At 44.9% G+C, this 13,851-nt stretch overlaps 1 protein-coding gene across 2 annotated transcripts in view; it reads right to left on the reverse strand.

The window, feature by feature from the left end:
- Positions 1-7,205, reverse strand: part of CDC42BPB (CDC42 binding protein kinase beta) — a 91,996-nt gene extending 84,791 nt beyond the window's left edge. For both annotated transcript variants that reach the window (XM_030950442.1, XM_030950443.1), the window contains exon 1: positions 7,028-7,205. In XM_030950442.1, coding sequence (XP_030806302.1) covers positions 7,028-7,205 — 178 coding nt within the window. The remainder of the gene's footprint in view (positions 1-7,027) is intronic.
- Between the last annotated feature and the right edge of the window lie 6,646 nt (positions 7,206-13,851).

Consider the following 13,851-nt stretch of genomic DNA (forward strand, 5'->3'; position numbering starts at 1 on the left):
ACTTAGGAAACAAATGTCAACTCTATTTAAAGTATTATCAAAAGCAAAAATACATTAAAAAGCTTGAATAAGTCCCTTCTAGTTTTCTAAACTGTTTATTTGTGGTCCATTGTCCTACTGATTTTTTCAGACTTTGGTAATGAAAAAGATGAACCCATAAAATTTTTCATAATTCTAGGCACTGCATTCTGTTAATGGCACATATAAATTTGCAATTGTTAAGTATTATAATTCTTCCTTTTTGTAATACCCATCTTAAACCAGCTTGCATGAATTGCCTCAAATTACATGCAAAGGAAAAAGTGTAATTTTTTATAAATTTAAAGAATCTGTAGTTTAACATTCCCAGCTAATCTCAATTACAGATCAACATTCCTAAAACCTAAAATAATAATCAACCATAAGTAGAAGTAACTTGCTAAAAACAGCTAATGAAACAAGTATTTTAATTCTGATTCACACAATTAAAGTCATTTGTTCTAGTAGGTGTGGAAGAAACTGACTCCATCCTACACATTGTTTGCAAAAATAGATTAATTCAACTTAATTTGATAAAAAAGTTCATTGTACTAGATCTGTTGACTAAACTGACTTTCAAGACATTTCCACTGATAATTTTTAATTCTGACAACCATGCAAGTTTTAAGGATGTAAATTGAGTCAATTTTTTTTGCAAAATATTATATCTTAATATTATCTGTGAAAACTCAATATGAAAATAATTTAGATTTGCAAGTGAAACAAGACAGGAAAAGAGTTAGATTTATGGATGCTTATGAAATCTTACTTCTGCATTATAATCTTACACTTTATCATGTACCATCTAGAAACTACTAGCTACACACATATTTTCCAGGATGAAGAGAAACTTATCAGTAGCTTATTTACCCCCTTCTGAGTTTTCATAGATAAACAAAATTTAAATGCAAAATATAGATCACAGCCTTCAATACGCCACATAATTCCTCAAGCCCTAACTAAAGACTGGTGCTATTTATTAGCACCTTCATGCACAGGAGAAAAGCAATAGTGACTTCCTTCTTTGGGACAAAAGACAATCTTCACCCAGGCCATCTGTCACTTTACCCTCACATGCCAATGGGCCTCTCATCCTCCAGACCCTGTTACTTAAACATGACTGCAACATTCAGTCCCAATGCTTCACAGCATGAAGTTTCACAGAAAAAGTCATTAAAAGATTCTGTCTCATTCTAAAAATACTAGATTAAAACAGATGTCCTGTAAAGAGTCCAGCATCATACAGCAGCAGGATTTTAACCACATGCACTCATGTTGCTACACTGACTACAATGCTGTCAAAGCTAACATGGCAGTTAGGCTTAATTCATGTTGAAGTAGCCCAAACATACATCTTTGGAAAGAACAAAACCAGTTTCATCAAAGCAGAGAATGCAGGAAACTGGGATTCAGCAGCCAGGGCCACACTATTCTGCCGGATGACCTTGTTACAGAAGGTGATCCAAGCTATGGTGCCCCATCTACAACCACAGGAAAGCCTTCTGGAGCAGGGAAGAGTTCCAGCTGCATCCACACTGCACAAAAAACCCATGGTCACCACCACCACCACTCACCTCTCCAGAACATCTGCAAGGCACCTGTAGCTGTACTCTGCCCCAGTGGGCCTCCAGTGCACACCCTCCTGCCACTAGCTCTGGTCTAAGGAATCATAACAGGCTTTGGTGGATAGAGGATGATGTAGAGGAGACTTAGCCAAAATCTGAAATTCAGTTCTCTTGTTCATCAGCTATCTTCATTATCCAACCACTGTCACTTTACACACGTGCCCAACAGGCTCATCACTTACTGCACAGCTTCTGCCTGCAAAGAGAAGAACATTATACGAGCTGGCAGAGCCTGAGGCCCCTTCCTGAATTTTTATGTGTATTTCCGCAAGCAGGGGAAGGAGAGGAGTCCTAAAGGGAAGAAATAAAGGAATTTAAGCCCTCAAGTCAAGAGATATGACATGTTATCAAGTGACAGTTTTTCCTGGTGTAACCCCAAAAGACCAACAGATCCTCATAAGCAACACTAAAAGTCCATCAGCTCTGAGGTCATCTCAAAAACACTTGAGGATAGTTCTGCCTCCCATGCTAGCAGCACACTTGCCACACATTGCGCCCCTGCCCTTAGCCAGTACTTTTTCTAGTACAGCAGTACCTGTGGCACAGGACTAGGTCAACCCTGCAGCTGGTTTAGAAGATGCTCTAGTGCAGGCTGGAAAGACCTTTCTCAGACTCACATGTACACTTCTGAACACCACTGCTCTCAGGCTGAGAGAACAGGCTTTGCACTGTTCTGACAGAAAGGCCACCCTGCAAGGTTATCCCTCCCCTAATTAGGTATTTTTTTATCTGAAAAGTTAAGGTGTCTCTTTAAGGAGAACTGAAAGGAGGAGGGACTAGGCCTTGGACTCAACTTGCAGAGCTCACAGAGCCCCTCCAAATGGAAGATCCAAACTTGAAGCACCAATCCCAACAGTGACCTAAAGTTGTGAATCACTGCACCAGCACAGAAGCCCTTCCTAGTCAATGCTCTGTGCATGATTTTTTCCATCTATGGTCCAGACTCAAGTGTAACAAATATATACCCAAAAGTGGCAATTCAGGGCTAGGCTAGAGCACTCTGTGTGTACGTTTTTTCTCTCCTCTAGTCCACACTGGGAATATATTGATGCTACTACAACAGCACCCACTGTCTATTATGCCAGACTGTCTTCAAGAGCTCAGCAGCAAGTGCCAAGCTGGCCTACTTGTGCTAATCATCTGCATCTTCTTCATGTTCCCCACAGCTTCAGCATCATTAGAGTTCCTCTCAGGAAAAAATAAAAACAAACACAGAGACAAAAAACTCCACCACCACCATCCAAAAGCAGAACACCACTCTAGGTGGGTAGCAGCACAAACTGAGAACATAGAAGGTAAGTCAGCATTCAAACTGACAGGTCATAACAAATGAGGAGAAACATTCCACAGAAGTGTTTTGTGAGCCTGCATCAAACAAAAACAACAAACTACTAAACTGCTCTTACATGGGGTTTGAGGTGCTGCCACAGAGAGACCAGCCAGCACAGAGTCTGGGAGTGAGACAACATTGAATGAAGTGTTTGGGGACACGTGCCACCTTGCCCTCTGCAGCAGGCCAGCAGTATGAAACGGGCTCAGAGGAAACAAAGGCTGAAGCAAGAGAGGCTGTGCAGCACCAGGATCATTTTGAATACAAATAAAGCCCATTCCTGAGACTCTCCTCTGAACGTGTTTGACTGCTGGCTGCAAACTGTGACAAGCAGCTGTCCAAAAACGGAGCAGCCGGTTGTGCCAGTCCCTGGTGACTGGAAGGAAAGGGCAGTGAGCACCAGCCACAGCCTGCTAAGATAACTCCTGAAAAACAAGGTGATGTCAAACCAGCACAGAAGTGATGCCAGCCAGCAAGGTGCCCTGCAAGCAGCCACTCTAGCACAGCGTTATGCAAGACTCAGATGCCTCAGTGTGAGAGAATGAGAGGCTCCATGGGGAGGAACATGTTGTTCCTGAAAGCTAAAGGACAGGTGGTGCAGACACCTGAGCTGTGACTGTGCTGCTCCAGCACTCTTGTACTTCTCTCCTTGTCAGGGTAAACAAGGGACAGCATTTTCTGCAGGAAAAGTCTCTTGGGACATCCCCCTGCAGTGCATGGACAATACACACTGCAGCACCTATAGTCCATCAGGTAAGTCCAAAGTCCATGCAGCCTCCACCAGCAGTGCCTGCTGATAGCTTCAGGTAGTCCCATTTTCAGACAGGAATGAGCAAAGCCAACTAAAATAAACAGGACTCCTCAGTATTTCTCACCTTAGGAGCAGCAGATGCAGCTCTTACAGTTTAAAAGACGCTAAGCACAAATTTGGGAAGTCCTTTCTGAACATGTAGACATGGGTCTGCTGCCTAACAGATTTGGAATTCAATTCCCACTAAGAATACTGAGCATTATTTCAATATCTATTAAATAAACAATATAACAGTGATAACCAACTGGATGTGAGCTTATTTAACAGAAGCTATAAATAAAAATAACTAGAAGAAAAGGACTTTGGACTCCTCACTTGCAGTTCAGCTAGCTCTTCTCCAAAGACACTTGGTATAAAGAGATGTGTATTATACATCCAGTATAGGGAAAGAACTGTCTGTTTGAAAGCTCCATTCACCATGGGAAAGCTATAATTGACAAGGTTAAAATGGCAGATTCTTACAAGATTTGTAAAGCAATGGAAGCCACAAGCTGCCTCAAGGCAAAGGACCACACCCTGAGCTCTTCTATGGTTAGCAAATAGGAAAAAGATTTAAGCCTGTGGCAGGACTACCAGGAAGCAGCAGAGGAATTAATAGGACAGAAGCAATGGGATGCACCATTTGGAGTTTATCAGCCTCCACAGGTAAGGTGCAAGGCTTCCGCAGGCGTTGAATAGAGAGGAGGTGGCCTAAGTCTCACAAAATGAACATGGAACTTAATTTTCTGGAGTCCCCATTTCTCCAGCATCCACCTGCTACAGAGTATGAGCAGCACCATGCTCTGTCAGAAAGCAGAGATATCCATATCCAGCAACTACACCATGCAACTCACAATCTCCTCTGCACCCCACAGCCAGAGAAAAACCCTGCCTCAACTACCACGCCTGAACTCCATTTTTCTCTAGCCAATTAAGAAGGCAAGCAAGTCCATTAGCTACGCTGAATCATTTCCAGGGAATTTCACAGATGTGATACCTCACACCCAGTTTTAAAATCACAATTGTAAAAAAAAATGTTTGTTATATAGCTCATCTTAATTCAAATTTAATACCTATGCAGCTTATTTCCATTGTCAGTGGTAAGTCTCCATTTTGTCAAAAGGAAATTCCTTCTGTCTCCAGTTGATAAAGAAACACAGATCTTCAAAGTATATCCCAAATATTTAACTACACTCTGATGCTTCTACAGACACATAACAGCACAGAAAACTTGTGCACATTAATCCAGAATATCTTCTAACAGCAAATCAGGCTGTAATTAAGACACATCATGACATAAGGAAGATTAGCATGCTTGGCATGATATTTTCCTTATTAGCTGGAGGCAGAAACAAGTTCCTTGTCAGTGGAAACACACTGTGAGGGCATTAGGACACAGATAAAAGGTGTCTCATTGCTGGCACTTACTTGTTTTTAACAGCTTGAAGGAAAGGAAGGAACACACAGTATCAACTGTAATTGGTTTTAAGGGTATCCCTTGTTGATGGAACACAAATATCCAGTCCAGACTTAGGTCCACCCCCTTACCATCAAGAGCCTGGATTACAAACTTTTATCCCTACTCTGCAGCACCAGATGGTAGCTCACATACATTTCAATTATTTATTGAATAGGCACTTTGTTATACCAGGGTAATCCCACACTGCAGTAAAACCTACACACTGTTTTTATTGCGAGCTATACTTTTCATCAAGTCAGTAACCTTTTCACATTCAGTGAGCACAATAAATAGAATTAAAAGAAGCTATTTTATAAACAATTGGATAATCAGCCTCTCCATCACACAAAAAATGACAACGCTGGGATCAATCCGTAAGACACAACCACCAGCAGCGCTATAGAAAAAGCATATCATTCTCTGGCCTGCCCCAAATCCTTCCAACTTCAGTTTTCAAAGTATGCTGCAGTCTGATCTATCACACTTAACAATTTGCTGGTGCTCACTCCTTCAAGCCATCAGCTTGAAAACAAAAAGCCCTGAATGCTCTTTGCAGAAGACATACAAAGCTCCCATGACAAAACAAATAATCAATGTTCCCCAGGCTGCAGCCTTGCGGGGCAGATGTGATAAAGTGGTTAATTATTCAGTTGGCAATCGCATTACTGACGTCAATAGAAGAGTCCAGGAAGTGAATCCTCTTAGTTTGTTAGTGTATGACAAAGAGTGGTGGTCCCCACAGAAATTAAGGAGAACCAGCTGTCCCTTCATGTTAGTGCTCTGGTCTCTAGTGCTAAAGACAGACATTTGCATTTACTGAAGTAAATCTGCCCCTCCCTCTCCCTTAGGAAATCCTTTGTTTTGTTGGTTGGGGTTTTTTTGTTGTTTTTGGATTTTTTAAGAGTGCTCTTTTAAGGCCTAATTAACTGTACATGCATGGAACAGCTGATAAACGGGGCAACGTTCTCGTGAGCAATGATCACTCCTCCCTCCCCTCCAATTCTTATTCCATGGAGAAGTTAAGTCACTTTCGTCACACATTATTATTCATAACTTACTCAGCTGAATAAACCAGTCAGCCATCATGGCCTTTTTAACATAAATTCATTTAGACATGCAGCAGGATCTCTGCTCTCCGCATACCTCTAGTCAATAGCCTTTACTAACTAACACTGGTTCGGAAACTTTTATCCTAAGTGCCATCAAAAGTATCCACATCTTCTTTTGTCAGCATGCTCCGGACTACTGGAGGTCTCTCGTTATCAGGCTGCTTAACAGTAGGGAACCCTTAAACAAAGCTCTTAGAAAGGCTGCCTAGAAATACTCTGTCCTTGGAGGGCATGCCCAAATTAAAAAAGACAGCATGATGAACGGGAACTGGTTCATCAGAGCCACACACACACACGCCCTCTCTAAAGCAAGGAGCCAGCACCAGAGCAACATTTCAAAGCCTGAGCCTGGTGCTCTCCCCTGCTCCCCTCCCCCAGGTAGGAAACCCTCCGAGGAGCACTGGATTAGCCTGACGTTTGGGGCTAAGCCGAGCACGGTTTCAGGCCAAGGACACTCCGCTGCTGCCGGCTGCCAAGCGGTTCGCCTGGGACCGAGGGAGGAGACCTGGAGGGTCAAGGCCCGGCTGGCGGCGGGGGTGTTCCCCAGGGAGGCGCCGCATCCAGGGGCGGCGTCTCCGGCCGCTGCCGGGAGCGGCGGTGGGAGCGCACCGCGGGGCCGGGCCGCCCCCGGTCGGCCCGCCGCCCCTCACGGGCACCGCGCGCAGCCCCCGCCCCACGGCCCCCGCCCGGGCTCACCCCACTCGAGGAAGTCGGACACGTATCGGTCACGGCGGAGCGGCGAGTCGCGGCTGCACTCGGCGTAGACGCCGACCAGGAGGTCGAGCAGGGTCTCCACGCTCAGCACGCTGTCGTGCCGCTGCGGCCCGTCCAGCACCAGCTGCTCCAGCCGCTTCAGCCGCACCTTGGCCGACATGGTGCCGCTCGGGCGGCGGGCGCGGGGCGCGCACGGGACGGGGCGAAGCGAAGGCCCCGGGGCTCAGCCGCTCTCAGCCGCCCCGCGCCGCCTCCCGCGGCCAAGCGGCTCCTTCCACGGGCTCCGCGTCGGGCACGGACGGTCCATGGGCCGGACCCGGCCACCCCCGCCCCGCTCCGCTGCGGCCTCGCCCCGGCGGCGGGGAAGGGCCGATCCCGCTGCCGATCCCGCTCCTCCTCCCCGGGCCCGGCGCGTCCCTCGGAGCGCCTCCGGCCACGCCCACCGCGCGGCGCCCGCGCGCTCCGACGTGGGCAGGGCCGCGCGCAGGAAGGTTGGGCCGGGCGGCGCCCCGTAGCGGCAGATTCGCCGCGGAGAGCGTGAGGGGCGGTGTGGGCTGCGCGTCCGCGTCGGCACTTTCGTGTGCCTGTGCCTCTGTGCGTGTGTTATCCCCAGTCAGGAGGTTCTTTGGTGTCAGATCTGTGTGTGCCTTCAAGCACGACGAAGGAGTCCTAGTCAGTGGGACAGGCAGCATCCCTCCCTCACGGACCTGCTGGCACTGAGGAGCTTCAAGCACGCAGTACATGGCGGTGTTGGTGTCCGTCTACGTGCACAGAATCACAGGCTCTTGGAATGGGTCTGGGACCTCAACGGGGCATCTTGTCCAAGCTCCTTGCTCGAGCAGGGTCACCCCAGAGCACATGGCACGACATAGCATCCAGACGGCTTTGGATGTCTCCAGTGAGGGAGACTCCACACCTTCTCCGGGCAACCTGTTCCAGTGCATGGTCAGTGCACAGTGAAGTTCTTCCTCATGTTCAGATGGAACTTCCTGTGCATCAGTTTCTGCCATTGCCTCTTGTTCTATCACTCGGCACCAACGAGAAGAGCCTGGCTCCATCCTCTTGCCACTCTCCTTTCAGATACTTGTAGACATTGATGAGGTCCCCTCTCAGTTGGGTTTTCTCGAGGCTGAACAGGACCTGCTCCCTCAGCCTTCTCTCATAAGAGCTCCAGTCCCCCAGTTATCCTTCCTGTTTTCCACTGGACCTGCTCCAGGGGCTCCATTGGTAACTTGGGTAAAATACTCAAGGTCCAAGTATCCTATTGCTGAACCATCTTAAGTGTAATACTAAAGATCACATCTATAGGTCAGAAAGACCCCTGCCCAGATGAAGACCCTTTCTCTGAGCATATGTAGAAGTTACCTGAGTTTATGTAACTCGTATGGAAATAACTAACCAGTCCTAGTAGAGGGGCTGAGCTTGGGAAGTTGCTAACTCTGAATTTCTGTTTATGAATAATGGTGCAGAAACTCTGGTGGCTTGTGCTTGATTTGTGCAATACCACTGAGTACCCAGGCTTGCACATTATCTATCTATTGATAGATAATCAATGTCTCTCTCAAGTGTGCAGTTCTTGGCATGTTGCACACCAGATAATGATTCCTATTTCGTGGACAACATGTATGCCCAGTGTGTGTGCCCTGGCCTGTGCCATCCCGACAGGGCTGCAGGGCAAAGTTCCCGTCCCCACTGGTCAGCCCTGGGGACCAGGCAGCCTGCCCGAGCCACCCAGCTCCTGCCCGAGCCACCCAGCTCCTGCCTGAGCCCCCAGCCCCACACCTGGGTTCCCATGGAGGATGTGGTGAATCCAGGGCCACCATCCCCACAGGTCTTAACTAGATGCCATGGCCATTGCAAGAGTTCTCTGACCACACCTGGAGTGGGGCCTTCTCTTTTCCAGCCTTGGTCATATTCCCTGCCTCAATGGGGCTGGCAGGGTAGGCATGGCTTTACAGCAGGACATGGTGTCTGGAAGCTGTGGCTTTTTATGCCTTTTAGACATGACAGGACTTTATTTCCCAGCAGCAGCTAGCCTGGGCAAAAAGCCTGCGTGTTCACAGCTGCTGCCCTTGGTCCCTTGAAGGAGCTGGGTGTACGGCACTCAAACCTTTCCTCAGCACTGCTTTTTTTCCCATCACAGCTTATTCTGAGAACTGTTCTCTCTGGAAGCTGCAGCACCTCAAGGCAAGATGCTGAGTAGCTTGGGATGGGAGTTTACTTCTGCAGGAATGCAGCCAGTCAGGTCCTGATGCAAAGCTGAACTGGCAAGGATGCTGTTTCCTTGCTTGTCTCCCCCGGCAGGTAGCTGAAGTGCTGTGCGTTCACAACCATCGCACCGGAAAGGAGGCAGCCGAGGAGCGCTGGCTGTGTCTGGGCTGGGAACACCCTGCCGCGGGCAGCAGGAGCCAGACTGGGCTTTGTTCAGGGTCAGACGTGACATGGCAGTCACTGCCGAAAGACCTGAGCGGTGCCATCTGTCACCTCCAGGGCCAAAGGCGAGGCCAAGCCCAAGCAGAGCTCACACGGGGAGCTGCCATTTCCCAAGGGTCGGGAGCACAGCCAGGCAGAGCAATGGGATATTTATTGAGGAGCCGACCATGTGATACAGAGGGCCAGCAGCTGATTACAGAAATACCTGTTTCTGTTTCTAGGATCCCTTGGCCCTCAGGGATGTTTGATATCTCTTTGACAGCAGATATCTGTTACATTTGAAAGCCACTCAGTTCATAATAATACCATCCTGTGCATTTGGACCTAGTACCTGGGTCTAGAAGATACAGGCATGCTGGGACCTGTTAATTCTAAAAAATGCAAGTTGATAGAAGATCCTATGAATCACACAGAAAACATATAATTTTAAAACAAAGAAAACCCACAGTGGACTAAAATAGTTTTGTTTTTCCTGAATAACTTCTATCTCTTTGTGCTTCCTTCTGCAAACTTCCAGTTGAAAAAAAAAAGTATTTTGCTGCAGATCTCGAAGTTTTCATTGTTCTCTCGAGGTGTTCCTCCTTGGTTACAGTTGCTTCATCTGACCTCATACTGTGTCATATCACAGATACATTCATTTAGAGGAGCCTTGGTATTTTAACAATCACAATTGTTCTTGTGGTGCTGTTGCTTTATTTAAAAGGAGAGCCTAACATTTTCAGCTTATTACCACTTTAGAGAATAATTTTCACGCAGTTCATCAGAGTAATGGCTAGCGAGAACAGAGTTTTAAAGATCCTGTTACAATATCTGTCTTTGCCCTTCTTATCTGTTCCTGCAGGTGGTGATTACCATCACCTCCTTCAGCAAGGAAGAGATAAAGCAGATTGCAGCTCGGTGAAGAAAGAGCCATCTCCACCTACCAATGGCTCTGCTCTGTTGTTTCCAGTCCCCTCAGTCTGGTTTGCATTAGCAGAATCCAGGGGTTTCGGGAGCTACTCCTGACTTGCACCAGTAGCAGGGAAGAGCCGGGTCCAGCGCTGGGAGAAGGACAGATGGGTGACAGATGATGCTGAATCCGGCTTTAACAGCTATGGAGGCTTTAGCACATCAGAGCAGCACGTGCAGGATTATTTATGAGTGATACTGTAGGTATTCCAGAATTAGGTGAAATTTTGTTTTAAAAAAACCCTTGCAAAGAGTTAAAAGCCGTGTGCATTGTAAATAATTCTGGGTTTTCACAGCAAGGGTTTCAGCTACAAAAACTCTTCTGAGCTAAAAGGTGACATTTGGTATTCCTACTAGGAATTGTATGTAAATTTGGAAATGTAGCTGAAGGTATTTTGCTTCTGTTACTCATCTGTGCCAATTCCATAGGCTAAAAATAAATGTGATCTGGCTAAAATGGACTAAATGACCCATCTTACCAGTTCCTTTTTCCTATGGCATACTTAAGTGGAAAAATACAGCCCCTTTTTCTGGAACAAATCTGATTTTAAATTTTTCAGGAGTTTGTTTGTTTGTTTAGGGTTTTTGTTTTTGTGCTTTTTTTTTTGGCAAGTGAACAGGTTCTCGGTTTACTCACTTATCTGGAATCATTGTAGATCTGCAGAACTGAAGGCACAAAGTCTATGTGGCAACAGAAATGTTTTTATGAATCCAATCAACTCAATCAACTTAGGTATTTTTTTTTCTTTTTTCTTTTTTTTTTTTTTTTTTTTTTTTTGTGGCTGTACTCCAAGTAACTTAGTAACTTGTCGAGGGAGAAATTCTGTTACAGAATTTTGATGGCAACAGGAAATAGCTGTGTCACTGCTTTATGACTCCAGGAAAATCCACCCACAGACCATTTTGGAATGAAGGAAAATGAAGAAATATAGAGTATGGACAGAAATTGCAAGCATAGCTCATTAACAAGGGAAACACCAGGCTAAAAATAAAAAGTGAAGAAGTTGCAACTATCTCCTTTGTTACATTCAGACAGATAATTATAGAAAAAGAGAAAAAAGCATCAAGTTGCAATGTTTTCTTTGGTTTTTGCCTAAATTGTTTTAATAGTAATAAACAAAGGGGAGTCTAAATAGCTAGAAAACCGAGCTAGAAGACCTAGAAATATATTCTATTCATTAAGGAAATTAGATAAAATTTTTAACTGAGAGAGAAGATGACTAATGTGCAGCAAGGGAGAAGTTTTCTAAGGATCCAGAATGCAAAATATAATTAAATTGAAATCAGAGAAAGCTCATAGTAATGTGTTCCAAAGGTAGAATATAAAAAAGAGTTAAGCATGTCTAAAAGTCACACGACTGCTTTGTATCTTGTTGTTATCATGGACTTTCCTTCCTGGAATTATTTTTTAGGAAACTGTCACCTTTCCAGCTCTTTTTGTATTTGGCAATATTCTAAAAAATCCCTTCTTGCCAAACGCAGTGTAAATATACAGCTGTCATCTATACTGGGAGCCAAAATTAATCTATCAGTGGGGGCTGTCTTTGATGACATTGCACCATGTAAGCCAGAGCACTGAGCTAATGCAGTCAATATTAAAAACAACAGCAAAGTCACCACTGGTTTGTTGGCCATGATGGCAAGTACATAGGAAATTTCTCAAAGAAGACAAATTCTCTGCTCTTTTGTTGATGAATGCTAGAACTGTGCTTCAGCTTGCAGGGAGCTCTGTCTGCTTCAGCTCTCTGGTAATGCAATATCTGAGCAAGGCAGTTTCACTAATGCTCTTCCCTTTGCACATGATGATGAGTGAAGTGGGAGGAAAGAACGGGCAGTTGTTCACTGGAAAGTGCTGGGAAAGGCTGAGAGTCTGGTCATTTCCAGTTCTCACTAAAATGCTTTCCCATAACATAAATTAGAAAAAAAAAAAAAAAACCAGCAACAAAACTGCTTGGCAAGTTACCTCCTGTTAAGTGTGTTCTGCCATTGGGTGCATTTGTTGGCAGTGCTTCTGTTTTGCTCTTGTAACCATCTAGATTTTGGTGATGTATAACCCAACATTTTGACTGAAGGTGAAGCAAACCAGGATGTGAAAAGATTTTGTACTTGCTGCATGCTTCCTTAAAGAGAACAAAAAACAAAGAAGCAAAAATATATTAGGTGAATTAGTAGAGACTTTTAGGGATACTGTCACTTCTGACTTGTTTGCTTTACAGGACTTAAGTAGCAGAGTTCCTTAATAAGCAAAGGAACCATGGTAACCCCTCACTTCCCCCAGTCTAGCTACAGCAGGTTCCCAAACACATCATTTTATCTATTTTTTCATGCTCATACAGTTGTCTTACTCAATAATTTATGCCCATATAAGTTCCCCGGAAAGAAGGGATCTTGCCTGTCTGCTGGTGTTTCAGGAAGCCATTGGTCTTACTCATCTACATTTCCTCCTTATGGGCAGTTTAACTTGAGGAGCCTGAAATGGATCCCATCAAATTAAAAAGCTTCCCATTCCATTCATGCTTTGAGTGCAGCATTAACTGAAGTGGGCAGCTGCTTTCATCAAAATCATTATGAGATCACTTGTTCTTTTCTTTCTTGTTTTTTTCCCCCCTCCCAGTATTTGTCTGAAAAAGACTGAAGTGTAGAGAACTATGGGTTTAGATGAGGTCATTGTCATGGACATCTGTAACAGAATGTCATCACCATGTTTAGGCAACACAACAGCTCATTTTTATTTCAGTTCTGATTTCAAGTCCACAGTATCCTAAGGAAAACACTGGTTCAATGATCCAGTCTGTTTAGGCACATGGCAGTGTTGAAAGAGTGACAAAACAAAACATAAAACCCTCCTGAGGCTCACAGTTCTTCATGGATCTCCCAAGAAGGTGGAAGCAGTGGCACAGAGATGATGTTAAAACCCCCTAATACTTCTCAACAATTATGATGTCTTGCAAGTCACAGCACCATGTCTTGCTCTCTGTACAGCTGCCATTTTGTCATTTAATAGTGTTTGTTACTGCAACTTCACATCTGCCAGACTTGGTCAGATCAATCTTTGTACAAAGTGTGAAAAGCATCGTTGCTGGAGGCGATTTTTTGCGCCTGGGTTGACGCTAGACTAAGATTATCTGATTTTGTTTTGTGGGCTTTTTTGTTTTTTGCTAGATGCTCTGGCACCATGGATCAGCCAAGCTGACAGTTGCACTGTTTGTTGTAGAGAATAAGGGGAATTTTAGGGGATGCGTGCAATAAATATATAGGAAATATGTTCCTTTTTCTTAGCTAATCTGTAGGATTAGCTCTCCTGGATTGCTGAGAGTAGCAGTGTTATTCATACCACATTTTAAATTAATACTGCATTTTATTAATTTTTTTATGTCTTGAGAGAAATGATAGGAGATGAAAAATAAAACTTCTCCCGTCTTCTC

The sequence above is a fragment of the Camarhynchus parvulus genome, chromosome 5 (assembly GCF_901933205.1).
Source record: "Camarhynchus parvulus chromosome 5, STF_HiC, whole genome shotgun sequence".
In the NCBI taxonomy this organism is placed as follows: Eukaryota; Metazoa; Chordata; class Aves; order Passeriformes; family Thraupidae; genus Camarhynchus; species Camarhynchus parvulus.